This window comes from Poromitra crassiceps (genome assembly GCF_964638095.1).
Source record: "Poromitra crassiceps genome assembly, chromosome: 12".
NCBI classification, from domain to species: Eukaryota; Metazoa; Chordata; class Actinopteri; order Beryciformes; family Melamphaidae; genus Poromitra; species Poromitra crassiceps.
Genome location: NC_139632.1, coordinates 24,753,076 through 24,779,436, shown reverse-complemented (window position 1 = coordinate 24,779,436; position 26,361 = coordinate 24,753,076). Strand labels below are relative to the sequence as shown.

Genomic DNA, 26,361 nt, shown 5'->3' with positions numbered 1-26,361 from the left:
TGCATCAGCAGCTGCACAGAGCTTCCTTGTACAGCGAGCAGAAGTATGTAAACTGTTCTTTGTAAGACAGAATAACGAAACTGGTTTTCTGAATGATATGTATATTGACTAAATGTAGTGCCTCTCTTTTCAACCATATGTACAGCATGTCTCTGCACCAGTTGCTTTGAATCTACATCCTTCATGCTGCTATAACTTTGTTTTCTGCTAATCATATCATTGAAATTGCTGTCCTGTATGTATGTGAATGTTACATTCCTAGTATGAAAAATGAAAAAATACGCACATCACTTTGAGGGGTGCTGGGTTAGATACAAGTTCAGTAGAAATAATAATAGAACCTGCACACACTTATGCTCTAAAGAATGCTTTACTTCTTAAAAATCAGACAACGTTTCGAGCCTCAGCTCTTCATCAGGTCATCTTACAAACAATTGTGTGTCACACCCATACAAGTAGACTCCCACAGGTCACCTCATCAATCATGGGTGGACCTCCACAAAAGTGACAGAATATATAAGTCATGTAACATATTTCATCATAACATATACAAACATCAATATCAAAGACATACATGTCAAAAACATGATTAGTACTATCTAAATAGAAAGATGGGACATCATCAGGCGTAGCTTAGGTGGAAACAGTTCATGGATTGCATAAAAAGTATAGGACTACAAAAGGTGACTACAGGAAGTGATGGATAGGAAAGTCCTCATTCATGCCTTATGGAGACATGGTTTCTACTGTGTGTATCCAGTTACTGTATACTTTGTGGGCATCTAATGAAGCAATCCAAGTTTTTGATTAATTTTACAGACCTTCAGGTATTGTAAAATTGTTATGAGTTGTGGCTAATCAGAGAAAAATGTGTTAATATCTTTCTTTTGTTGTGCACTTATTAGAGTCCATCTGATCAATATTATGCATAAGGTGAAGTATATCGCAGAGATTCATAGCAGAGGTTGCAGTTGTATTCTATCCAGCTACATGATACATTATCATCGAGGGAAAGCCCCGCTGTACTGTACACTATCAAACACTGTCTGATTTCCTTTAACGTCCAGTATCATAGAATAGTATCATGTGTAGTCCCCAGATAGCTCCAAAACAGGTTTATTAATTGACGTTGATGTTTATATCGAGTTTTTCTTATTTTATTCTGATGGATTGGGCCTTGCAATGTGTGTCACATTTGACTAAATCAGCCAACCAAAGTTTTCTTGGTGCAACACATACTTTTCAAACTGAATGTAAATTCATATTTAAATCAATGACTGCTGGGGTGGTTGTGTTGCCCTATCTACTGGTGTCATTGTCTGTTTCCTCATTGATTGTAGGTAGGCTATTACCATGGAACCATCTGGTGGATGTGGGACATACCTGTATGAATCCATCCAATGTGTCAGGAGGAGTTTGGTTCATTATGGCTTAATTAGGCATTGCATCTTATAAGGGATGCTGTAGAAGATTATGATAGTCATACACTCACTATTATTTTAATATTACATAATGCCTTCACAAAACATTTTTATTTAATTTATCCCCGTTTAATGAATGTTATCAATTGTTGTGCTTCCACACCTAATCAGAATTGATTCTTTTTCTAACATCCTCAAATCGCACCACTACATTAAAAAAATGTCTTCATATTATTTTGCATTGTATATAAACCTGATTGCTGTGAGCAGTGTATTATAAAGTTGTACCCATTTAAAATCTGAAATGGGCAGTAGTTCAGTCAGTGTTTCTATTTGAGTGTTGAGTTTAGCGTCAAATGTTTGTGTACACTAAACACATTGTCATATATTAAATAAACATGGAAATTATGCAGCACAAACTGGTGTACTAGTCCTCTTTATAGAGACTACTGTAGTGGTTCTCAAACTTTTTCATGTCAAGGATCCCTAAACTGACACAAATACGATAGGCCCCCATTTTGTAAGATTTCGTCCCAGGGGTCCCTATCTGATAAGATTTTGGCTTGTGTGAAACTGGAACACATGGTTTGGCTCTCCGGTAATCATCAGAAAACCCAAAGCAGTTAATAAATGAGTCCTGAGCCACCTGTCAAATCAATGCACATCATCATCATGGCTTAACTTGTGCTAATCGTTGACATTTGCAGAAGCCAATGCAAACAGATCCCTAGGCTTTCATAAAAAGGACTGAAAAGGATTTAAAAAAAAGTTTTTAACATGTTACCCCCGTGTGGCTCAACTTTTTCCACATGCTTTAAGTCCTTAGTTGACAAAATGACACTTGCAGACTGTAAAGTCAGACTGGATAAATACAAAATGATTTTCTTTTAATGAGTGAATATCATTTATACAATATATTTCAAGTGTAGGCTACATGATGAATGCACTGCCGATGAATGCCATGTTCTTTTATTTCTTTTCTTTTTTGCCACAGCTTGGATTGAAAATCTTACAGTTGTTGGCCTTGTTGCCATGACCACAACAGAAGCCCAATGTAGTTTTCAACCGTTTTCAACACTGGTCCAAGTTGGTTCTTTCCCAGCCCCGCCCCCTTCCTGGCTGTCCATTGGTTAATGAGTCACGCATTTTTGGTCCTCCGCTGACGCCACTCTCTCTTTCTCAATTGCTCTGGGTAGGCCTACAGAACATGATGGCCTTTATGTAAATAAACATGATTAAACTACACGAGACAATTCTGGAGACAAATAACTAGCATACACTTTCATCTTCCTGATGCATCAATAAAGCATTCAACCAAAGCTCCCTGCTGGTTGTAGTAGCTACTACCTGGAGTTGCCATGTCCTTTTATTACACGCGTTTTTGGAATTGTTTATGGTTCTTCAAAGTCTCATCAAAGAGAATGGAGATGGAGTTACACGTTCTGGGCTTAAAATATGCTTGCTTGCTTTAAGCGTGTTTGTGTTTTGGCTGCCAATACATAATGCGAGAAAAAAAATCATATATATCCAATGTACTACACACCATTAACACAATAATAGTATCAATATAAATCCAGATGTTCCTAAATGTTGACTAACTGTCCTTCTGCTGCATCCCTCAGGAGGTGGACTCGCTGCTTCTGGCCGTATTTCATGTGTCAGAGGCGATTGCTTTGTGGCTGCGCCTGCTCCATCTGCATGTTTCCATTTGCGATATTTGGCAACCCTGTGTTATGTAGTTGTTGCGCAATGCGCATCATCCAGTCTTAACAACTCGCTACTGGCTAGCTGATGATTGACACAGATAACTAATCTATTCAGAGGCCTTCGCATCACTTCACAAGGTCAGAGGAGCCATCCTACGAAATCCAGCCTTCCATCTCACTAAAAGGAAATAGTTTGACAGAAGCTTAACGCTCAAAGAAGCAGATTAACATTGACTTAATCTTGCTAGCTAGTGTTAGCAATACTAGCTAAAGTGAACGGGTCGCTAGCTAACAGCTAAATGACTGTCAGCAGTAGACTGCCAGGGATGAGTCCGGTGGTCCTTAGAGCAGCTGCGGGTTAGTTAAAGACACGTCCCCATGTGCCTTGATTAAAACGCATGAATGAACCGCGGAGCATGACCGGACTAGGAAGCTAACATGATAGCTGAGTAAACACCTGTCATGCTGCTGACAGGTGTGACGTGGGTTTGACAGTAAACGTTTAGAGTTTGGCCAAGTTTTGAGAAGTGTTGCCACGAAGTGAATTGTGGAGCAAAACTGACTAGAAATTGCATGCAAAGGTTCAACTCTGCCTTGAGCTACAACTACTGTCCTTTGATGGTGCTTGCTTGATGTAGCATGCAAATATCACTGAACTAAATACACTGTTCTAGTGACTGTATAAGCTTTAAATGAACTGTAGTTGTCCAAGCAGCTTATAAAATAAATGTGTTTATATAGTTTGACAAAGAGTTGTATGTCTCCAGGTTATTATGGCTGATCATCCTGATGTAAAGGGCCACACAATTGTTGGCCATACCTTGTGTCATCATGCAAAGATGAATCTGGACAGGTAAGTTATGGAGTTTTGATTGGATTGGTAACTTGTTGGTATCAGCAGTTAGTACATTACATTACATTACTTACATTATGTCATTTAGCAGAAGCTTTTGTCCAAAGCGACTTACAGACACTGACTTACAATATCACATTTTGTCACGAGCACAGAAAACAAATATGCAACACAATCAATGACAGTCAGACATCATGATGGACTAGAATAGCACTTTGTAAAAAGTAGTCTGGGACGGAACAAGAACCTGTAACATTAATAACTAGTCTGAGAAGTTAAGTGACATTAGTAGAGATTAATTTTTTTCAAGAAAAGGTGTCAGTCAGTTCCAGAAGGGCCTAGGTGAAGCCTGAAAAGGTGAGTTTTTAGTCTATGACGAAAAATTGGCAGCAATTCGGCCGTTCTGAACGATTGGGAAAGTTCATTCCACCATTGTGGGGCCAGGGAGGAGAAGCTCGGGATGAGAGACCTTTGAGCCCACGTAGCGGTGGAGGGGTGAGGCGAACTGGACGGGTGGAGGAGCGGAGGGAGTGATGCGATGTTTGGAACCTGACCATAGATTGTATCACCTTAGAATCAAACTCACCTTTCACCAAGTGCATAGCATGGAAAATGAGCTTGATTTTATGATTTACATGCTCTTCACAAATCACAATACACATGATTGTTTTAGTCTCTTGTAGTTGGTGATCATGTAGACTCACAGGTTATTACAGTATCTGTGTCGTATGTTTATAGCACATAATTGATTGGATTTATATAGCGCCTTTCTAGACACTCAAAGCGCTTCACATATCAGGGGAGGGAGGGGGAGGGAACTCAACTCAACCACCACTGACATAGGTTTCCGCCCCTCTCCTGTACATTTTATAATACAGGATCTATATGGACTACAATGCCACCACCCCTCTGGAACCAGAAGTGATCCAGGCGATTTCTGAAGCCCTACAGGAAGCGTGGGGAAATCCTAGTAGCAGCTATACACCAGGTGAGGGTTAGCCCTACTGCATCCTGCCTCAAAATGGCACTGAATTGACACTTTATTTGAAATAGGAAATGCAGAGCGAGTTATGTAACAGGATATGTAATGTATTTCTTTAATTTGAGTAGGGTTTCCAATATACAGTATAGAGGGTATGCACACCCACTGGAACACGCCCCCTCAGTCAGGAATGAGTGTCAAAATGAGTGTCAAGTTCCTCCCTGAGCAGCAGGTGTCAGTTATCTAGGCTGATTACTGCATTCAAGCTCAGTCTTGCTGTGACTCAGTGGGCGTGACCCTGCAGTGACTTCTGCCTCTGTCACATCACATGCATACCCTCTATTATCCTGTTACTGTAGTGTATGGTGATGATGGCGATGAGTGAAATATGTTGTTGTTGTTACATGAATTGAAACCCACACCTTTTCAGTACCCAGCCACTATGTCAGTATGTGTGCAAACAATATTTGACATCTTACATACTATTTTGCTATACTTCTTCCCCCCCTGTATGAAATGTGTTATTTCCAGGTGCCAATGCCAAGGCAATCATTAATGAGTCCAGAGAGAATGTGGCGAGAATGGTTGGAGGTAAAGCAGAGGACATCATTTTCACCTCAGGTGGAACAGAGGTAATTAAGCATCAATGAAGGTACTCGATTCTGCACTAGTTTTGCAAAGCCACAACAGTCTTGTGTGTTGGATAAACAGAGATACAGTAACTTTGTTACTGTAAGTAGAATTTTCAGGTATTTGTACTTTACCGAGTATTTACTTTGCTTGACAACTCTTTACTTTTACTGTGCTTTCTACTCCTTACATTTTCAAATCAGGCTCCTTTACTTTAGTTTTAATGCATGACAGAGAAAAACGATGTTTGTGCGTCTCTTGTCTGGCACTCTCCCAGCTTTCACGTTACTACCGCTCCCGCTCTTCATGCATGCTCGACCACTTCTCTCTCTCTCTCTCTCTCTCTCTCTCTCTCTCTCTGTCTCTGTCTCTGTCTCTCTCTCTCTCTCTCTCTCTCTCTCTCTCTCTCTCTCTCTCTCTCTCTCTCTCTCTCTCTCTCTCTCTCTCTCTCTCTCTCTCTCTCTCTCTCTCTCTCTCTCTCTCTCTCTCTCTCTCTCTCTCTCTCTCTAGTCCAGTCTGTCACATCAGTGATGTGATGTTTTCCTGTTACTTTTACTTGAATCACCTTTACCAGTCTTTTTCTTTTACACAAGTATCTGTAGTTGAGTAAAGAATGTGTGTACTTTTGCCATCTCTGTAACTAAACCTTTAGAATCATAATAATAGTATTGTAAAAACAGCAGTGTTGAGAGGCCTGTAACAGGTTAACCTTCTTCCAGGCCAATAACCTGGTGTTCCACACTGCTGTGGAACACTACAGGAGAAGCTGCAGGGCTACAGAGCAAGGTGAAGGGAAGAGGAATTACCTTCCTCACATCATCATCTCTAATGTGGAACATGACTCAGTCAAACTGACAGCTGAACACCTACAGAGAGATGGCAAGGCAGGTGAGAGAACCTGCTACACACTACAGACCCCGATTTTTAATAAGAGCATAGCATCTTGTTTTATGTAGTATTTTTGGCAGTCTTCCCTTTCACAACCAACTGAAATAGACTTTATTTATTTATTTATTTAGTTTTCACTCTTTCTTGACTTGTTTGTGTATTGAGTGTTGTCTCAGTGACCAGCTATGTTTTTGTCACAGATGTGACACTTGTGCCTGTTTCTAAGGTGACAGCCCGTGTGGAGGTGGACGACATCATTGCCGCGGTGCGTCCCACCACTTGTCTCATTTCCATCATGCTCGCCAACAACGAGACAGGAGTCCTCATGGTGAGAGGAGACAGAGGCTTGGGCAGCTGAAGGTCATTTTCAGTCATACAGGCACAATTGGCTGTGTCTGCGGGCGGGTGGGTCGCTGCAGTAGCGCCTCCTCTGGTCGGTCGGGGCGCCTGTCCTGTTCCGGGAGGAGGGTAACGGGGGGGGGGGGGGGACGTGATCGTGATCCTCCCACACACTAACTACGTCCTGCCGGTGAAACTCCTCCCTGTCAGGTGAAAAGAAGCGGCTGGTGACTTCACATGTATCGGAGGAAGCATGTGCTAATCTAAAATTCTCCCCAGATCGGCAGAGGGGGTGGAGCAATGACTGGGACAGCAGAGGAGTTGGCCAAGTACAATTGGGGCGAAAATAGGAGAAAGGAAGAAATAAAAGAAAAAAAAATGTTTAAAAGATAAATAAATCTACATTTCTGTGTAGCTCCGTACATACATACATACATACATACATACCCAGTTTGTTGAAATGTCTTTTTCTATTTAGCCAGTCCATGAGATCTGCCAGAGAATAAAATCTCTTAACAAGCAGGATCAGCAACCCAGAATCCTCCTCCACACGGACGCTGCACAGGCTTTTGGGAAAATCCGAGTCAATGCCTGTGACCTGGGAGTGGATTACCTAACCATTGTAGGACACAAGGTCAGGGTTTTGTTGTATAAAAACATGATTTGTCCTTTTGAAAAATAACAAAAATTGTAATTGAAAGTTTTTGTTATTACATTTCTAGTTCTACGCTCCCCGGATTGGTGCCTTGTATGTGCACGGTCCTGGGACGAAAACACCGTTGTATCCAATGCTATTTGGAGGAGGACAGGAGAGGAATTTCAGACCAGGGTAATGTTCTATTAATGTTCTCACCTGAATAATCATCAATCAACCACCAAGCATGCAAAATGATTATTGAAATCAGAAAGAGCTGCAGATTTAAATATACACTAATTTCTCTTTATTGAATATTACAGTACTGAGAACACACCAATGATTGCTGGTCTGGGAAAGGTAGATCTTCTGTACTCCTATACTTGTTATTGAAATTGTTAAATGTTTTCAAAAGTACGTTAAAAAAATCTAAACGGATGATTTCTAAATTTCACAATCTGGTTACACAGAATAATGTTTCACTTAAACCTTACCCGATGCCCTGTTGGAAGACCACTTACAAGTTCAATCAGAATGGTCGCAGCCGTCGCACTGATACAATCAACCCTGCTTACAAAAAGCAAGCAATATCTGCTGCAGCTTTTTTTTCTTGATTCTATATTAATAAATTCAAGCGATTTTAGACACATGAACACTTTCAACTTGAAACAAATGAATTGAAATAAAGTTCTTTGTTTTGCTCCTTCCGACATGACATAAACACGGCAAATGTGCAAACAATTTGTTTCCCCTAAAATCTTTTATTTCTCTTGAAGTTGGACTAGTTGTGCTGTATGTAGTGGTCTCCTATCATAGCTGCCAGGAGGTTCTAGAATACAGCTGCAAAGCCTCTTTTCACCACACACTAGAAGATTTAGGAGACATTGATACATACAACTGATATTCATTTGTTAATGTATTTCAAAAACTGTTATTTCATTGCTGCTTTTGTATTTACCGATTTATTGTGTTATTATGTGTTTTAGGCTGCAGAGCTTGTGACCGCCAATCTGACAGATTATGAGCGTCATATGCTAAATACCAGACTTTACTTGGAAGAACGACTAAGGGTAAATCAGTTTCCATTTTTAGATTGAGATTTAATTTAGAAGAAAATTGTAACAATATCTATTTTACAGTATGATTGTGGTTCATAGGCCTTATTGCTTCTCTAATTTAGAAATGACTAGCAATGTACCCGGTGTTGCCTGGGTTAATAGGCACAAAGCAATAGAATTGCAACGTTTGCTTGGCTGGAAATGATGGTGGAGTCGAGGTGGTTTCCAGGACTTTCCAGGTGGTTTCCAGGAATTTAGAAGCTGCTGATGACATTCCCTGGATCATAACAGACCGCCATGCAAATTTGCAGCCCAATCCGACCTGGGGTGTGAACTTGAAGTGGTTTCCAGGACTTTTCAAGTGGTTCCACGACGGTCCAACCTGCCCATAACCTTCCCCAGATTATAATCACCACCATGCAAATTTTCAGGCCAATCCGACCTAGGGTTTGGGCATGAAGTGACTTTCCAGGTGGTTCTAGGACTTGATGACCTTTTAGTCTAGTTTTATTCAATGAAAACTGTTTAATCTGCTGATGCGCTTGCACTAGTAGTAGTAATGGTAATTCGAAACAGTGTTGGCAACTCTTTCCCAGGGAAAGTAGCTGACTCTGCCCACCCGGGCCAGTGTAGGCGTACGGCGGTAGCAACGACAAGTGGGCCATATTTACAGTCCCTGCTCAGCCCGCAGCTTAGGGGAGAATGGAGGGAGGCTGGCTGTGCTGTGTGGAAAGCACTCAGACTTCTCTGGATATAATGTAGACAAGCAAGTAGCTGTACATTTTGGGAACACAATGCCTCATGCACATATAGATTAGACCCTTAGCTAAGACTGGGTGGGTTTCTGTTGTAAATGTTTTTAAGACAGCTAAATGTCAGCTAGATCTACAGTATGATGCTGCAGCACAGGACACACACACACCCACGCACATGTAAACTTAAGGGCAATAACTTTTTGTGAGCAACACACAGCGGGCGAGCCTAGGAATCGAGCGAGCGAGATGCCTACTTATATAGATTGCCTGAGATTTATCTTGTTGCTTCTATGTCATACATTTAGCAGTTTAAAAGTCAGTATGTTTGCATTTTCAGGCTGTTTTTGGGGAGAAGCTCCACTTCAACAGCCATTTCCCTGGCTCTGACATCCTTCCCAACACATGTAACGTCTCCATTCTGGGCCCAAGATTACAAGGTGATGTGGCCACTCCCTTCCTTCTCTTTGGTTTGTCTGCGGACAGTGTCCTCTCTAACCCTACACCTATGTTTGTCAGACACAGGAGGGCATGACCAGGAGGAGGGCATGACCTGCATGGCGCTATTTGTAAACACCAAAGGCTTTGAATGATTAATCTCTCTCCTGCTTCAGGGCGGAAGGTCTTGTCCAACTGTACAAGGTTGTTGGCCAGCGTGGGCGCCGCCTGCCACTCAGACAGTGGAGACAGGTAGAGAGTCTCACTTGTGCCTTTATCAAGACCCAGAATTGATCAGTGGAGAAGCTCCATGACCTCTCTGTACCGTCTGTCCATCAGGCCGTCCCATATCCTCCTGAGCTGTGGCGTTCCCTCCGAGGTGGCAGCCAACGCGTTGCGCTTGAGCGTGGGCAGAAGTACATCAGAAGCAGACGTGGATACAGTGGTGGAGGACCTGAGAGGCACCGTACAGCTGCTGGAAGAAATGGACTGATGGCCTTCATGTAGGCTACATAAACTGCACTTACGGGTCAAAATATGGACATAGAAAATTAAGAGTGCACAATCTTTGTTTTTTGTACATTAATTCATTGTGTAAAATGGTTTAAAATATTTAATATAAATAATGGAAAAACTGAAAGTGACTTGAGTGATGTTATGCAGGGATGGATTGCTTTGATCTGCTGAAAGCAATCCATCACAGAGTAATGCGAGCAGCTAATCAGCTAATCGTCTCTTCTGGAGCCGGGGAGACATGTAGGGGTATTGACGTACACTTTAAACAATTTTCTCACATTCAGTATCCTTTACACACACCTGACCTAATCAGCAGTCCGATTATAACCTGCTGATTATAATCGTGCAAGTATGACAGTTGTGTTTATTTACTCCCCCGCCGAGTTGGAGATTAATTTTTAAAATAGTTGTAAAAAATAACGCTCATTGTAATCCACCATGCCTTGGCGGTGACTTCTCCCATTACTTAAGTTTCCGTGCTGCCTCAGTTCCCCTGTCTCCAGTGAAGCGTGGGCGCGTGTGCCAGCGTACGCTCATTGCCACACAAAGGGGAGCGGGAGGCCACGAGTGCCTGTGCCTCCACCCGTCTTTCATTACCTTTCTGTCTCACTGGGTCTGACCCCCTCCTCTCCCTCCTACAGCCATGCTGGCCAGCTGGCTGCTGCTCGGGTGTCGCTTTCCTGGCTTTGGGAGGAGGCAGCGAGTGCGTGCCTCTCTTTTTTTCTTTTGCCTGTACATGTGCACATGATAGAGAGATGATAACTTGCTGGGGTCCAAGGAGCTCCAGGGAGCCTGTACTGTGTGCCATAACATACTCATAGACTATAGGGCCACTTATAGAGAGTGTGGGGGGGGATGGTGCTGCACCGGGCTATCCAGGCAGCTCGGACAGGGGACCTGGGCGCTCTGAAGGACCTGGCGTCTTCTGGTCACCTCTCAGCAGCCATCACTGATGCCCAAGGCGCTGGCCCGGCGCACCATGCGGCCCGGTGCGGGCGCCTGGAGTGCCTGCGCTTCCTGGTGAGCGAGTCGGGCCTGGCGGCCGATGCCCGGGCCTTGAACAGGGCCACGCCAGCGCATGATGCAGCAGCCACTGGACACACTCGGGAGCTGCAGTGGCTGGTGGACCAAGGCGGATGTAACATTGAGGTAGGTCTGGCCATCGAGAGCCTTTATACCTCACAGAGGTAACATTGAGGTAAGCCTGGCCATCGAGAGCACAGAGGTATAACGTGACACTGAGAGCTCAAATCCTCTGGGAACGTGCCACGTCTCCGGCTTTCTTGTCTCCACTGAGTTCTGTGTGAGAGTCTAAATTCAAGAGATGGCCATCTAACCAATCCCAGAGTGGGATTACATCATTGCAGTTGTAAAAGGTACTGTAGAGTACCTTTTCAGATGCATTACCAGCTGATTACATCATATGGTGTTGACTTACTTGTTATCCTGTAGTATTACATAGCCAGTGTAATTACGTCCAGATGTGGGCGCTCCCACTAAAGTTAGCTATTAGTTATATGGTTAAATTGACCTTCATCTGTGTTGTTTTTCACAGAATACAAGGCAATCTCTTGATTGGATTTGCGGACAGCTGCTTAAAATTAAACACACATCTAATGTTCCATCTTATGGCCTTCATCGGTGGTCTTCCTGAGAGGCTCTGCACGCTTTTGAAGTCAGGTCAAAAGGACAAGAAGGTGTTTGTGATGAGTTAATACTGTCTGTTACCCCCTGAGGTTTAAGCTGGCCTATGTTGAAGTTGGCCATACTGCATTGGAAAATACATGCATATTTCATAAATGTTCAACGAGCAATTAGTAGTTTTGACTGAGTCATTTGTGTATGTGTGTGTGTGTGTGCGCATGTGTGTGCGTGTGCGTGTAATAAAGTCCCATGATGTGGCCTGACTACATGAAACTCAAAAAGCACTTTGTGATTGCAGGATGGGGACGCCGGTGGGGTGACAGTAATCCACCTTGCAGCCCGGTTTGGTTGTGAGGAAGTAATCAAGTGGCTGCTGTCTGTTGGGGGTGTGGCCGATGTGGAGACAAACCGTGGAGCTGTACCTGCCCACTATGCTGCAGCTAAGGGGGACCTCACCTGTTTAAAACTACTGGTTCAACAGGCTCCTGGGTAAGTACCGCCCCTCCCCCTTTCTTTTACTGGTGCCATCCCTATTTCTTCTTTGAAAGTCCATAGGAGAAATGAGTTCAGCATTGATAGTCAATTTCCTTCAAAATCAATGTACAACATAACAACAGAGGCTACCTCTGGTGACCCACAGAATAAACCACAGGGTATCCCTTGACACTCCCTTTGCCCCCCCCCCCAGTGACACACACAGACAAAACACCTTGGAACCCCACTGCGGTCCTCACGCATGTACGGGCATTATGGCAACCTTTGTCCACTTAATTTAATTTTATGTAGAGGTTTAGGTTTGTAGGGCAAAGTATGACTGTTCATATACAGTAATACAATAATAACTCATTTCCCAGTCTCATATATTTTAGGTTTTGTTTTGTTTGAAAATTGGCAAATCTGGTTTGAGAACCATTGCCCCCCTAACAACCCCCCCCCCCCCCCCCCCCCAGAAATCTTCTATCATCTGCCTGATAAAGATACAGAAAGTGTACTAATTCCCTAAAGTTATTCTGTCATTTTAGATAAGATCACGTTTACAGATGATGCCTGGGTATCATCACATAGCCAATCCCCCAACTTCACTTTTTGAGTCTATAATTGAACAAGAGGATTTGGTGCAGTTGGCTGCACTCCTCCAGGGGGAGGGGATCATGTGACACATGATCCCCTCCCCTCCCCATGAATCCCCTTTTCTTTTCCACCCTCTGAACCTGAGACACAGCCACTCAGATGGAGACATGTTCTGTCTGCCTGCTTCACCTCCTTGTTCCAGGAAGCTATGACTGTCATTTGCATGGCGCATGGCGGGGTCAGAGACCATCAGTAAGCTGTGAATAATGGATGGCGGGAGGCTGTCGATCACATGTCAGCCTTGCGGTTGTATGCACTTAAATGTAAATAGAAATGCAGCCCTGCTGCATGCATGACATGTAGTGAGTGAATGTTTGCCACACGGTTTCTGACCACATGACTGCTACAGTATACTAGTATTACTAACACTAATCACATCCACAGGATGCTCCCATCAGTCAAGGGAGTATTTATGTAGATATGAAACTCCTTTATCCAGGGCCGCTGCAAGTCTTTTTTCAACTAAACCCTAAATATCGCGGTATAAAACATAAAACACATTTTAATCTTTTTTTTTATTGACATTGCAATTCCAATACAAAACAGCAGAGGGTGCTGCAGCACCTGCAGCACCCCCCCCCTTCCCACGGCCCTGCCTTTATCAAAGATGTGTGACGTGAGTGATATTTATTCCCGATCAACATTACGACTAACATTAGCATATTTATGTTGGTTAGAATATGTTGTTATGTTATGTCATGTCATGTCATGTCATGTTATGCATGTTTGGTGTGTTTTTGAACAGGTCTTGTCTGACATGTTTAGCCTTGTTATATTTTCTTTTCTTACTGACTCTGCCCTCCCCCCATTTTAATTTACTTTGATAAACTTGGTTTTATGTAATGATATTTTATTAATTGACCTCCATTTTTATGTGTTTTTTTTGGTAAATGTTTACTTTTTATGTTTTAAGTTTGTTATGTGTTATGCTTGGCTTACATTGTTCTTTTATTGTTGATTTCATCTTTTGGTTTTTATAGAATGTTATTTACATTGTAATATGACTCACTAGTAATACTTATTATTACTGTATGTTGAGTACTAATTGTCTTTTGAAAAGTGCTGTACGAATAATAATAATGATATGTTCTGACAATAGGGCAGCACTGTTCAGGTCTTTATCTTTGTGCTATTGATGTGTGTCTCACTACAGGTGTGTGAACCACCAGACAGCCATCGGTGCTACTCCACTGTACCTGGCCTGCCAGGAGGGGCACCTGCATGTGGTGCAGTACCTGGTGAAGGACTGTGGGGCTGACATCCACCTGAGGGCCAGTGACGGCATGACCGGCCTACATGCTGCTGCCCACATGGGCCACCAGGCCGTGCTGGTCTGGCTGGTCAGTATAAAAACACTGGGAGCATCTATAAAATGTAGGGTTGGGTTCTGTTACCTGGTTCCATTTTAGGAACAGTTCCAAATGAGCAAGATGCCAAGATTCGTCAATCCTCGACAGAATCTTGCCTCGCTCCCCTAATGGTGTCGTCTCCACTTCCCATTTCCCAGTCTCCACTTGTTTAGTTTGTCAACATGATGGATGTTGGAAAAGCATTTCAAAGCATTGGGCACACTTCTCAAAACTAAATGAGAACATGGCAAAAAGTTGTATTTTTGGAATGGTCGTGTAATAGTTAACGAGTGATGCATTTTTTTTTATTTCTTTGTCCTTTCCCCCCCAACAAGTTATGTAAAAACATTTGATAAAAAAAGAAAGGATTTGAAAGAATTCACATTCCATAAGTACATTCAATACTGGATTCAGATTGCTTTCAAACCCGAGCCTACTGTACCAAGAGAGTGATATATTTTGGTTCCTAGATATATTTGTGTTATCCTGTCCTGCAGGACAGGATAAGCCTGTCCTGCAAGGATAGAGATGGAGCCACTGCTCTGCACTTTGCTGCCAGCAGGGGGCACTATTGCATCTTGGAGAGGCTGCTTGACATGGGTTCAAAGGTCATCAGGGATTACTGGGGAGGAACCCCACTGCATGATGCTGCAGAGAATGGAGAGCTGGAGGTTGGTCATAACCTGTACTAACAAGTCAATAATCATGTACATTTCTGTGTCTTGGTTTTATTGTCATTGGTCCTTTATCCTTTCTCTCAGTGCTGTAAAATCCTGTTGGCCAAGCAAGCAAACCCCTTAGACCAAGATATTGATGGGTTCACAGCAGCACACTTGGCAGAGTACAACGGACACTTTGAATGTGCCAGATATCTCCGTGTCATTGAGACAAATGTAAGAAACCACTCTTACCTATATTATATATTTATATTGTTCAAGTTTTCAGTTTGTCAGTTTTGCCCTGCTGTTTACCTACAGTATGGGGGTTAGCAAAGCTATCAGAATAGAGCGCATGGTCAACAGCAGACATCTGGGAGAACTTGACCACCGTGACTAATTTTCTTAATTTGTGACATGTATTTAATTCAATCCTGTCCTTTCCAGAACTATTCTCTGCACTCAACTTGATTGAGAGCTCTCAGTTAGAGGTCTAGAACAGGGGTTCCCAAACTTTTCCATGCCAAGGCCCCCCAAATAGCATTATCCTCTGGCCGCCCGCCCTCCACCCATTGCAAGATGTCATTAAAACCCTATTGACAATACTATTGCAAATGTCAAAAATCACATCCATACAACCTCTGAATATATTTCCTGACTTTTAGCCTAAGAATTACATTTGTAGCTAATGTATTTTCTAATTTCTTCATATGCAATATTTCCATTTTCCATGATAAACATTGTTCCACAGACTATTACCCACACCAGGGACAATGGATGTGATGACGTTTTGCTGGCAGGCAATTAGAAAGAGGGGCATGGCAAATAGGTTTTGATGTGGAAGGAAAGGATTCAATTATATGTGTTAATACTACAGTACATAATTGTAGAATATAATTTATATACCGTGTGTATATATATATATATATATATATATATATATATATATATATATATATATATATATATATATATATATATGGTACTTGGTCAGAAAAGTTTGGGAACCCCTGCTCTATTCAATCTGTGTGTGTGTATGTGTATTTCTTTTCTTTTCTCTTCTTCTTTTTCTTTTTGCATATTACATTAATTTGCTGAGGCCCCCCTAGCGCCTCCTGGCGGGCCCCAAGCCAGCCGCAGCCCCCACTTAGAAAGTGGAGGATGATGGTATTGTTGGTTAATAAGGCATAACGACCTAGTGCTATGTAAGTCCATGTAGTGGAGCCGAATGTCTTTGTCTTCTCAGTTTGCCTCTGAGGACTCTCTGAGATTAGCGCTTTTGTTTTGTGCGGTAAGCACGACACTCTTAATTTGACTGATGAATATTTCAGTGTTGTGTTTGTGTTGGTGTTCGTGGCACAAGTCAAGTAAAAATAGACCTACTTTGACCTACTTTGACCTCACAAGCCAGTTCACTGCCTGTAGCTTATTTTGATAGTTATTTATCTTGTGATTTGTTTGTCCTTAAAATAGCTACATAATGATTGCGCCTAGAATAGTTGACACTGAAATTTGAGCGTTTCTCAAATTGTTTTCCAAGAGAAAACCATTAGCTGAAGGAGCCCGCGGGGACCACACTGTTAGCAAACGGCCGGTCCACCTACAGAAATGCTTCTTTCTCTGTTGCCACGGGCCAGGTGAGGCTCACAGACAGTGCGGGCTACACAGTGATACGCAGCGTAACGGAAGCTGTCAGCCAATAGAAAGCATGAATAAGTCAGCAGAGGAGAGCAGCACTCATATACGTGAAGAGGATGATGATAGGAAGCCGCTGAGGCGTGGCTGCTGGGCTCCTTCACAAATAATCCTCCATCGACAATGGAGGATTATTTCTAATTAGCACAGGGGCTGCAGCAGCTAGCCGCCAGCTAAGGGCCCATATCAGTTACCCCTCTCCAGCGGCTCAGGTGGAAGGCCCAGGGGCTGAGCCCGTTATGAGATCCAGGAGGTTAGGTTTCAGCGTTTTCACCATTCTGATGCCTGGAACTGGCAACCCGAACCCTCTGTGGACTTGGAGAGCAGGATGTCATTGGCTTCAAACACACGTTTGATTGTGTGTCATGTATTTTTCCAGGGGGTTTGGAAGTGCTATGATTGTCACTTCTGGATGCGGTGCAAGGCTGGTAGCAGACTGTATGGGTGTATTATGTTTCTTGCTTGGCAATGTATGTTTCAGACAGACAAATTGTGAAATGATTTCAACAGGGGTTATCTGAGAGTACCTGAAGTAACACTTAATTGTTTGAATTTCAGTCTCAGTCAGATGCTTTGAAGCCTGCAATACCAGAATTGACAGTGCTTTAATTACATTTCTAGAGGTTGTAAAGTGCCATGTAGCTCCCAGGGTTCCATTGGTTCTAAAGTGTCAGTCAGATCATCTCATTTCCGAGCAGCGACCTAAATGGATCGGGACGTTGACCAGAGAGTTGCGTGTTTGGTATTTCCGCATGTTTGGTGTGCTCACAATGAGGTCAGGCTCTGTCAGTGTTGTCCACTGCTCTTCCTCATCGTGGCTCTCAGGAACAGCTGCAATCAAATAAACAATGAATGGCGTTCGGTTTATTTCACTCACATTCAATGGCTTTTGCTCTTCACATCGGTCCAGCCAAACACGTTGTTGTTTGAGATTGGTATTTTTAGAACACTTCGAAAAGACAAAACACTGTTTCCTCCCATTCATCCCCGTGTTGTTTGGGACAGAGTTTACACATTTTTGTTTGTTTGCCATTAGGGGAAAAAACATATTTAGCATCAACAAGAATGTAATTCTCGTCTGATTCAACACTACCACTAGAGGGTACCTACCTACTGAACTTATTGTATTCTTCACTGTTCCAAAGATAAAGGAATCTGCAGGCATGCTTCTCATTAGACCCTGGTCCTCGGGATAGACATCTATCTGAATCTCACAAAGCCTGACTGGATCACAGTCATATGTTTATCACACATGGGGAGCTATTCTAGCAGACTACAGAATCCTGAATCAGATCCCCATGCACAAGCTGACTTACAAGACTGAAAGTAGGGACCCACATAGTGCAGTCTTTTTCTTTCAAATTGAGTCTTGTTAAATTTGTTGTTAAATTTCTTCCAAGGAAGGATGCTGGCACACTGGGTTGATTTGAATGAGGATGTAAAACGGGTGTTTTCATCAGGAAACTCGGTGTATTAGCAGGTGACTTCGGTCATATAATCCTCATTGTGGTGACGGTTTGTCACAACATCCATGCAACTCTTGCCAAATGGGCCAGGGGTTTATACTAATGAGTTGGTGCGATACTAGAGACTGTTTATCTCTGCCTCGTCTCATCGAGAAATCGTTGTCAGAATTTCCACATTATCCCATCAAAGTCTTGCCATCTATCTAGGCTCATGGCGTGACAAGTTTCCACAGTGGCATTTCACTAATCTTCTCAGGTGGACTTTGCCAAAAAAGTGCTTCGTGCATTGGCTTCCTCACTCAACGGAACGGAGTGGAAAAAGCACCTGAACGCACTGGATAAAGTGTCCCTTCCAGCTGCTGTGACAGTCTTCCGCTGATACCTCCCTTCGTGCCACAACATGGCCATTGGTTTGTCCGTGCATTAGTGACATTACCGGGCCATCCTATCCTTTTCCCTTAATTATTAACAACATTCTCCGATCAGAGTTTATTGTTTATTGCCTGACGGTCCTTGGCCACTAACAGCGATGTTGATAATGGTGTCAAACGAATAGTGGGGGATCTTCAGATAGTGTCACATCCTCAAAACTGACTGGATACCTGGCTGCACAAGACAACGCCACAGGACTTTCGCCGCAAGTTGTATTGGTCCACGTAGGGGGGAAATTCACATCGAGTCAAGGTTAGTAGGGTTTTAGGTTGGTTTATCGATCATTCCTGTATTTTTATCACCTTTTTCTTCATCTCTTTACTTGTTCTTACTTTTTATTTTTTGCTGGATTAGCTTTTTACTTTCTATGGCCATTTGTTCACTAGTGACTGGTCAGGCTGAGTAATCATTATCGTAAGGTGAATGGTTGTTGTTTTTGTAAATCCTATAAAAAATTCAGGAGGAGTTGTTTTGGCTTTGTTGTCATTATTTTCTCATCAGGTTCACGCTAGTCACTTAGGGGTCGTCATGACTAATACTCTAGGCTCGTTTCTTAGATTATGAGCTTCAACCTTCCTATACTATTGGAGATTTTTACACATTGCATATTTTTTCTTTGTGGGTAGTGGACTGGAGCTGGATATACAGTACCGTTTTGGGTAATACTTTCTATGAATGCCATGTCTTTAATGCATTATGAGCACATTCATAAAACATGCATGTATAAGGCTTTATAACGAACCCTAACCCTTGTTATAAATGTTTATAATCATGCATGACATTATTTATAACAAGGTTTATAAAGTATTATATGTGGTGGGCATAATGTCTTTTAAGTTTAGCATTCATAATGCTTTATATCTCCATGCCAAAGTGACAACAGTGTTTGAAAGAAGAATCGGAGTCCTGGGTTTCACAGTGCATAATAACTACTATAAATTTAGCAAGTTATAAAGACACACAGAGAAGTGCTCTAACGTATCATAACAGATAATACATTTTAAGTTATTCAAATGGAATAATAACTTAGAAACATCAATAATGCACTATATAGCATAACTTTGTGAGCTTTAAGTAAAGTGACAGCACTGTATAAGCTTATTAGCAATTGTATGATATAACAGAATAATAAGCACTTATGAGCAGTATTTGTAAGTAAAGTACAAGACAACAAAAATACACATTCACAATTATCAGAGCCATCTCAACTCTTTATTTTCCAAGAAGATTGCATTATTACATCATTTAGCACAGTGTTTCTCAACTGGTGGTTCGGGACCCAAAAGTGGGTCGCGGGGACGTTTTGAGTGGGTCGCAGATGTGTGCATGAGAAAAAAAGTTGTTCTACTCATTGAGGATGCTGACATCTGCGGCCAACATGACTGTCTTTCAGAGGCTGTAGCGGGCTCATTTTTATAGCCAGAGTGAAGATACTGGTACCATATGAAACTAGAAGACGTAAGGCATCCTTTGGGACCACCAACATGCCATGCTAGCTTGTTGCAAAGGGGGCTAAATGATGCTACAAAATTAGACTAAATTCTGAAAATTGGGTCGCGGCTTGATGACTGAGGAAAAATGTGGGTCATGAGGCTAGACCATTTGAGAACCACTGATTTAGCAGACACATTTGTCCAAAGCGATTTATAGTAAATAAATAGTAAACATTCTTCTTTCAAAAACTGTTGTTGCTTTGGCATGGAGATATAAATTATGAATGCTGAACTTGTAAGATGTATGTCCACCACTTTTAAATAGTTTATCAACCTTGTTATAAGTTGTCATGCATGATTCTAAACATTTATAACTTTTATAAAGTCTTATAAATGCATTAAAATATCTTATGAATGTGCTTATAATGCATTATAGATATGATGTCCTTCATAGGAAGTGTTACTGATTTTTGATGATACAATAGTGGTTAATGTACGATTACACCAAAATCGAATCATTGTGTAACTACAGTAACCTACATTTACTTAATCAACAATGATTTGACATGTTTTTTTATACGCTTCAGAGTGCTGTGCACTCAGATTTGTGTGGTTTAACTATACACACAAAAGCTTTTTTGAGTAAATGTTTGCTACAAAGATTGTGTCTTTTGGGTCTTGATAGTTATTAGACTTGCAAGCATTCGTCTCCACCATGTAGGAAATCATTTCACTGAGAATATATGGAAGTGTGAGTGGACATGTATTTACATTAAAGTGTTCTGTGTATAATGTATACTTGCTGTATACATTCCATGTTGCAATTTATCACCAAGAACTTGAATATTTTACATGGAAACAGGCTGCTTTAATGATGGATTCCAGAGCAGAAACTTGTAAGATTTGTTACTTAAATAGAGACACTGTTCTAAAATAATTTTCAGTCTCTCATGGCTTGACCCACAGGGACCACAGATTACTGGTGCTGTGTGTCTGTCAATGTGACAGCAGTGAAGTAGCTGTTTCTTAACTCTTGGCTCCTAATCTGTCCTGATCAGGGTCGTTGTGGCCTCTGATAGTGGGAGAGGGGATCCCAGCCAAAATAGCGTTAGGCTATCCATATCCGCATGGCGATTGCGATGGGTGCTGATGAAAACCAAATGCTCGCTGGCCACTGGTTCTAATTAAACACACACACACACACACACGAACAAATGCATCGTAGCTCTTAATATGCTGAACTGTTACGAGAAGGGTCACAAAGGAATTGGGTCCCCCCCCCCCTCATTCCCAGCCCCCTGTTTATCTATTTATGTATTACACAACTTCGGGGAAGTTTATTCCTCCGCCTGAGCGATGTCACAGCATATTTCGTGCTGTTCGACATCAAAGTGCCAGGAAATGGCGAGGACCACCTCATGGACACAAAGCACAACAGCATGCAGCAGCATATTAGGCGTGCCTTTGATGTTTTGCTTTCTAATAATGTCCTTGGAGAGCTGAATTTGATATGCATTCTGCATGGAGTCCATTAGGACAATACAGGTTCATTAAAGGGGATCTAAATGCTTCCATATATCCTGCATCCTCCCTGTAGTGGTGTGAAATGTTGCCAATATTTTCAAGGTTGCTCTCCATGCTCTGCGCTCAAATGTTCCCTTGCAGTCTCCCATAGGGGGCATTTCTCTGTTGTTGTAGCCCTTTGCCGCAGATAAGCCCATTGAGGATATCGCTCCCATAGAAGAAGAAGTGAAGGTGAAGCTAGCTGTGTCGTGGCAGCTCAGCAGAGAGGACTACTACCGCAGCCTGAGTGACACATGTAGGGACAGCCACAGCAGTAACGTACAGATGGACAGTTTAAAGGTGACCACCGTGTTGAGCTTTTTACCATCTTCCCTGTGTTTTTGTCTTTGATTCTTCATATTATCACCCCCAAAGCAAGTGGCCACATCATCACTCTGTTCTCCCAATCAGAAACCCGAGTGTGAGGAGACCCCCCAGGCAAGACACCCAGCAGCACCCCCTCCTGCACCTTCCATGCCCGCCTCTTCATCTCCACCCAGCGTACCTGTCCAACCAGGGAAAACAGCAGTCGCTAGAATAGAACCCATTCAAAAGGCAACATCTGGTGAGAGCAACTCCCTCTAACTGTATGGCTGATGTGTTGTATGCTATGCTGTAATGTGTGTTTCTTGTGTGTTGGTGTCAGTGTATCTGTGTTTCCCCTAGGCTGAGGACAAAAATCTATTCTATTCTATTTATCTTGTTTTAATCACTCTTATTATACCAAGGAAAGCAAAGATTATTACAGTATTGACCGATTAAATCACTGCTCAAGGGAACAATTTCCATCTGTGTCTTTATTATTGAAATATTTTGACGTTTTGTTTTATTTTTTATTTGAGTTCTTATAGGTTTCAGTCAGTCCAAGGACACTAAGAGTGAGACACATGCCCCTGCTGATAGGATGATGTTACCTGATGCAAAACAACTGTCTGACAGAGGCCTTTTCGGTGACATGAAGTCATCAGTTTCATCTTTGAAACAGTCTGGGATATCTGGAACCTTTACTGGACAAGCGGTAAACACAATAAGCTCGCCTAGTTCTTACACCTTTCCTTTATAATGGCTTGCTTTGTTTATCTAATACCTTGTTATGCTGTTATACACATTGTCCTTACCCTGTGTCCGCTGCAGAATAAGATGGTGATGCTGCCCACTGAGCAGGCCAACCTGTCTGACATGGACTACCTGGTGCCCACCCATGATGAGAGAGGCCATCCCATCGCTGAGTGGAAGAGGCAAGTCATGGTGAGACAGCTGCAGACCAGGCTGCTGGATGAGGAAGATCAGCGGAGGAGGGTGAAGTATATTTTACTTTACTTCTTAAGTTTAAACATTGTTACATTAATACTAATGCATACAGAAAAACCTTCCTCATCTAAACCCTGTGAGAAGAGTAGTGTAAAGGTTAAAGCACTGGCCTACACCGCGGAGACCCGGGTTTAATTCCTGGCAGCGGTACTTCTGGCTCCGTCAGTCGTCCCTATCTACAGACACGATCGGTCCGTCGTGTCCGCGGGTGGGAAGCCGGTGGGGTATGAGTCCTGGTTGCTGCCTTAGAGCCTCCTCTGGTCAGTCGGGGCGCCGGTTCAGGGGGAGGGGAACTGGGGGGAATAGCGTGATCCTCCTTCCATGGACTACGTCCTGCTGGGGAAACTCCTGAAACTGTCGGGGGAAAGAAGCGGCTGGCGACTGCACATGTGTCAGAGGAAGCTTGTGCTAGTCTACAACTTTCCCCAGATTGGCAGAGGGGGTGGAGAAAGGACTGGGTTAGCAGAGGGAATTGGCCAAGCAAAACCACATCCAAAGAAAAGTGCAAAACTGTGTGGCTCCAGATCAGCAGAGGGTGGAGCAGCGAGCGGGACAGCAGATCAGCAGAGGGTGGAGCAGCAGAGGGTGGAGCAGCAGAGGGTGGAGCAGCAGAGGGTGGAGCAGCGAGCGGGACAGCAGATCAGCAGAGGGTGGAGCAGCGAGCGGGACAGCAGGGGGAAATTGGCCAAGTACAATTGGGGAGAAAATGGGGGGCAAATCAGAAGGAAAAAGAAGTTGTGTGGACGTGCCACTCACCTTTAGTATTCTTTATTTTAGATGGTGGGAAAGTAAAGGGGAGACAGCCTAGGCCAGTGGGGGACTTAACCTCTAGTCTACTGTATCACTCTGAGCAAAGTTAAAATGTTTTAATTGCATATATCAGTGGTGTCCAAGCTTTTTTGAGTGGGGGCCAGATTAGATCATGTGAAAATACCGGGTGGCCATCTGCGTCTCACTGCGCATCATATGTGTTGTTGTTTTTTGCATACAATACAAATGTACATAAGGATTTTGTTTACCATCTGAAGACATTAGTTCTGCCTGTGTTGTTCCTACTTGGTGCTTGTCTACAAACTGTAGGTGAATGGAAAAATGTGAATTGAACTTGCTTGATTAACCAATACTGTGTGGAGGGCCACATAGTATATTTTGAGAGACAAGCTGAGGGCCACTTGAAATCGGTCCGCGGGCCGCAATTGGCCCCCGGGCCGGACTTTGGACACGCCTGGCATTTATCAAATCATTGAGCACACTTGGTAGCACATAACTGGTCTATTCATATTGCTACTGTTTGAATAAACACACTTCTACTAGACCAGTACACTGTTCCTCCTATGCCATTTGAAATCTGAAATGCTGCATATTTATCTCCCTGCTCTTTCCCTCTGCTCTCACAGGAAAATGGGAACAGATATCCAAAGGTCAGCTGGAGGTACTCCCAGGCCCACAATGCCATCCTGGGGCCCTTTGGTGAGCTGCTGACTGAGGACGACCTCATCTACCTGGAGAGGCAGATTGAGAACGTCTCCATGCAGAAGAACTGCGAAGGCTACGAGCTGGAGCTGGCCCGTCTGGCCGACGAGCTCCGACACATCCTGCCCGCCCCCCTCGTCAACATCACGGTCAACACACAGTTCAGAAACTTCACAAGTCACGTGCCTCTGCCCGTGTGGTGCAGCCGCATCTCGGGCATCGTCAAGAGCATGTCCCTGCTCATGGCCAACCTGACAGACGCGCCCCACTGCAAGATGCCCAATACCGAACTGCACACTGTATTCTCCCAGACGCCTGTCAGACAGAACTCCGTCAGGGGACGCAGGGAAAGGATAGAGGATGAAATCCATCAGTTTGGAGTGTCTGTGAGGAATCTGAAGTCCAATTTTGAGAGTCAAAACTCAGATTATCATACAGAAGAAACTGTCATGTTAGATTATCCCATACAAGTGGAGGCTGCAAAGGCAGATAAACAGCCTAAAGGCTTGACTCCAGCTCTAGAGACAGACCAAAACAGTGACTCTGGCATTGACAATGATGAGATTGTCAAAGATGTTAGAGAGAGCACCAGCCTTAGAAAGGAGCGTATTGTGGTGCTGTTCTTAGGCCACTGGAAGAAGTCTGCCTACACGGTGACACTGAAGAGGAAGATCAGTGGCAATGAGCCGGGGACGGCTGCTGACAAAGCTGCGTTAGAGGACAGCAAAGAGCAGGCAGTCACGAACATGATGGACAGTTCTCTGGGACACTTCTTCAAGCAGCGGAGTGCAGTCAACAAGCTGTTAGTAAACTGGAGGAACATCATCTCCAGCGTGCCATCCAGACAGATACGCAGGTAGGACTACATCATTTAGAGACTCATGAATATCGTGATTGTGATATGAATTGTAATTCACGTGGCATACACTTTTCTATGAATGTACATAATCCCCTTTCAGAACTTACATGTTAAATGGGTTCCAAAACGTAGGATTTGGTCAGTTTGATTAAAATCAGTGATTTTTCCAGCATACAACTTGGCTTTTGTCCAGGGATGCTACAACACTGACAACAACTTCTCTCCCCACAAAACGTCTCTTGCCGTTTTTGAAATTGCAGTTGTCAATATTGCAATGTCAATACTTTTTGATTTATTGTGCAGCCTTGTCCACAGCCTCCACAGGCAGAAGGCCCTGTACTCCCCGGAGCAGTTCCTGCCTCGTCTGGAAGGAGTGCCAGTGGACTATGACAACCTCACCCTCGATCTCTTCATGCTGGGCTACTTTCACATCCTGGAGTTGGAGCTTCCTGCGGACGAACGCAAAATGAGGCACCTGATGTGCTTTGAGGTGTTTGACCACATCGGGGGCTTTACCTGGGAGACAGTCAGGGACTTTCATAAGGCCGTCATCGAGGACATTGAGGCTGGGAACCGCGAGTGGAAGGATGGCTTTGAGGACATTAAAATTAAGTTCTTTGGAGACACAGAGAAAGAGCCTGAACAAGCTCCACAGGTGCAGAAACATACCCTTCCAGAGGTTAGACAGGTCCCTAAAGTCATTATCCAGACGCCTACTCCTGACGAGGAGGCGTTGCAAAGTGGCACTGACATTTCCAGTTTTAGCAATGAAGAAATTTGTAAATACATCGACCGTAGTTTTGCTTTTTGGAAAGAGAAAGAGGCAGAGATTTTTGATTTTGAGTAGTCGCTTGTCATCTTTTTGATATTTTTTGTATGATTTGTAGTCAACTGACATTACTTTATAAAAACAAAGACAGATTTCTTTTAGACTAGTACACTAATGTGTTTTCCTGTTGTTTTGAGATACAGTAGAAAGCAACTCAGCAGATAAGAAACAGATTTTCCTTTTGAAAGTAAGCATGTGTCACCAACAAGCCCTAAAGTCCATGGTGTGACAGCACCAGCTCTAATATTACAAAATAAATCATCACACAGATTCCAGTGTAATGTCATTTCTTGTAAGGCAGAT

General features: G+C 43.1%; 2 protein-coding genes across 2 annotated transcripts; both read left to right on the top strand.

Annotated features, from left to right (window-relative positions):
• Positions 1-3,186: 3,186 nt before the first annotated feature.
• scly (selenocysteine lyase) lies at positions 3,187-10,258 on the top strand. The gene is made up of 13 exons (XM_083648211.1): positions 3,187-3,265; positions 3,895-3,980; positions 4,859-4,968; positions 5,494-5,594; positions 6,312-6,480; positions 6,681-6,808; positions 7,298-7,453; positions 7,542-7,648; positions 7,777-7,813; positions 8,440-8,523; positions 9,604-9,703; positions 9,878-9,953; positions 10,041-10,258. Exons 2-13 carry the CDS (start codon positions 3,901-3,903, stop codon positions 10,192-10,194), a joined length of 1,302 nt encoding a protein of 433 aa, XP_083504337.1. The 5' UTR covers positions 3,187-3,265; positions 3,895-3,900; the 3' UTR covers positions 10,195-10,258.
• An 814-nt stretch (positions 10,259-11,072) lies between these two features.
• Positions 11,073-26,273, top strand: espnla (espin like a; the record flags this gene model as incomplete). The annotated part of the gene is made up of 11 exons (XM_083647034.1): positions 11,073-11,366; positions 12,160-12,350; positions 14,146-14,371; positions 14,839-15,012; positions 15,103-15,234; positions 21,722-21,886; positions 21,998-22,151; positions 22,429-22,604; positions 22,721-22,885; positions 24,295-25,226; positions 25,545-26,273. The coding sequence occupies 11 exons, from the start codon at positions 11,073-11,075 to the stop codon at positions 26,074-26,076; spliced, it is 3,141 nt and encodes a 1,046-aa protein (XP_083503160.1). The 3' UTR covers positions 26,077-26,273.
• Between the last annotated feature and the right edge of the window lie 88 nt (positions 26,274-26,361).

Coding starts and splice junctions, on each gene's coding strand:
- scly (XM_083648211.1), top strand. CDS start 3,901: ATGGCTGATCATCCTGATGTAAAGGGCCACACAATTGTTGGCCATACC. Junction 6,481..6,680: donor ACAGAGAGATGGCAAGGCAG/GTGAGAGAACCT, acceptor TTTTTGTCACAG/ATGTGACACTTGTGCCTGTT. Junction 7,649..7,776: donor GAGAGGAATTTCAGACCAGG/GTAATGTTCTAT, acceptor TGAATATTACAG/TACTGAGAACACACCAATGA.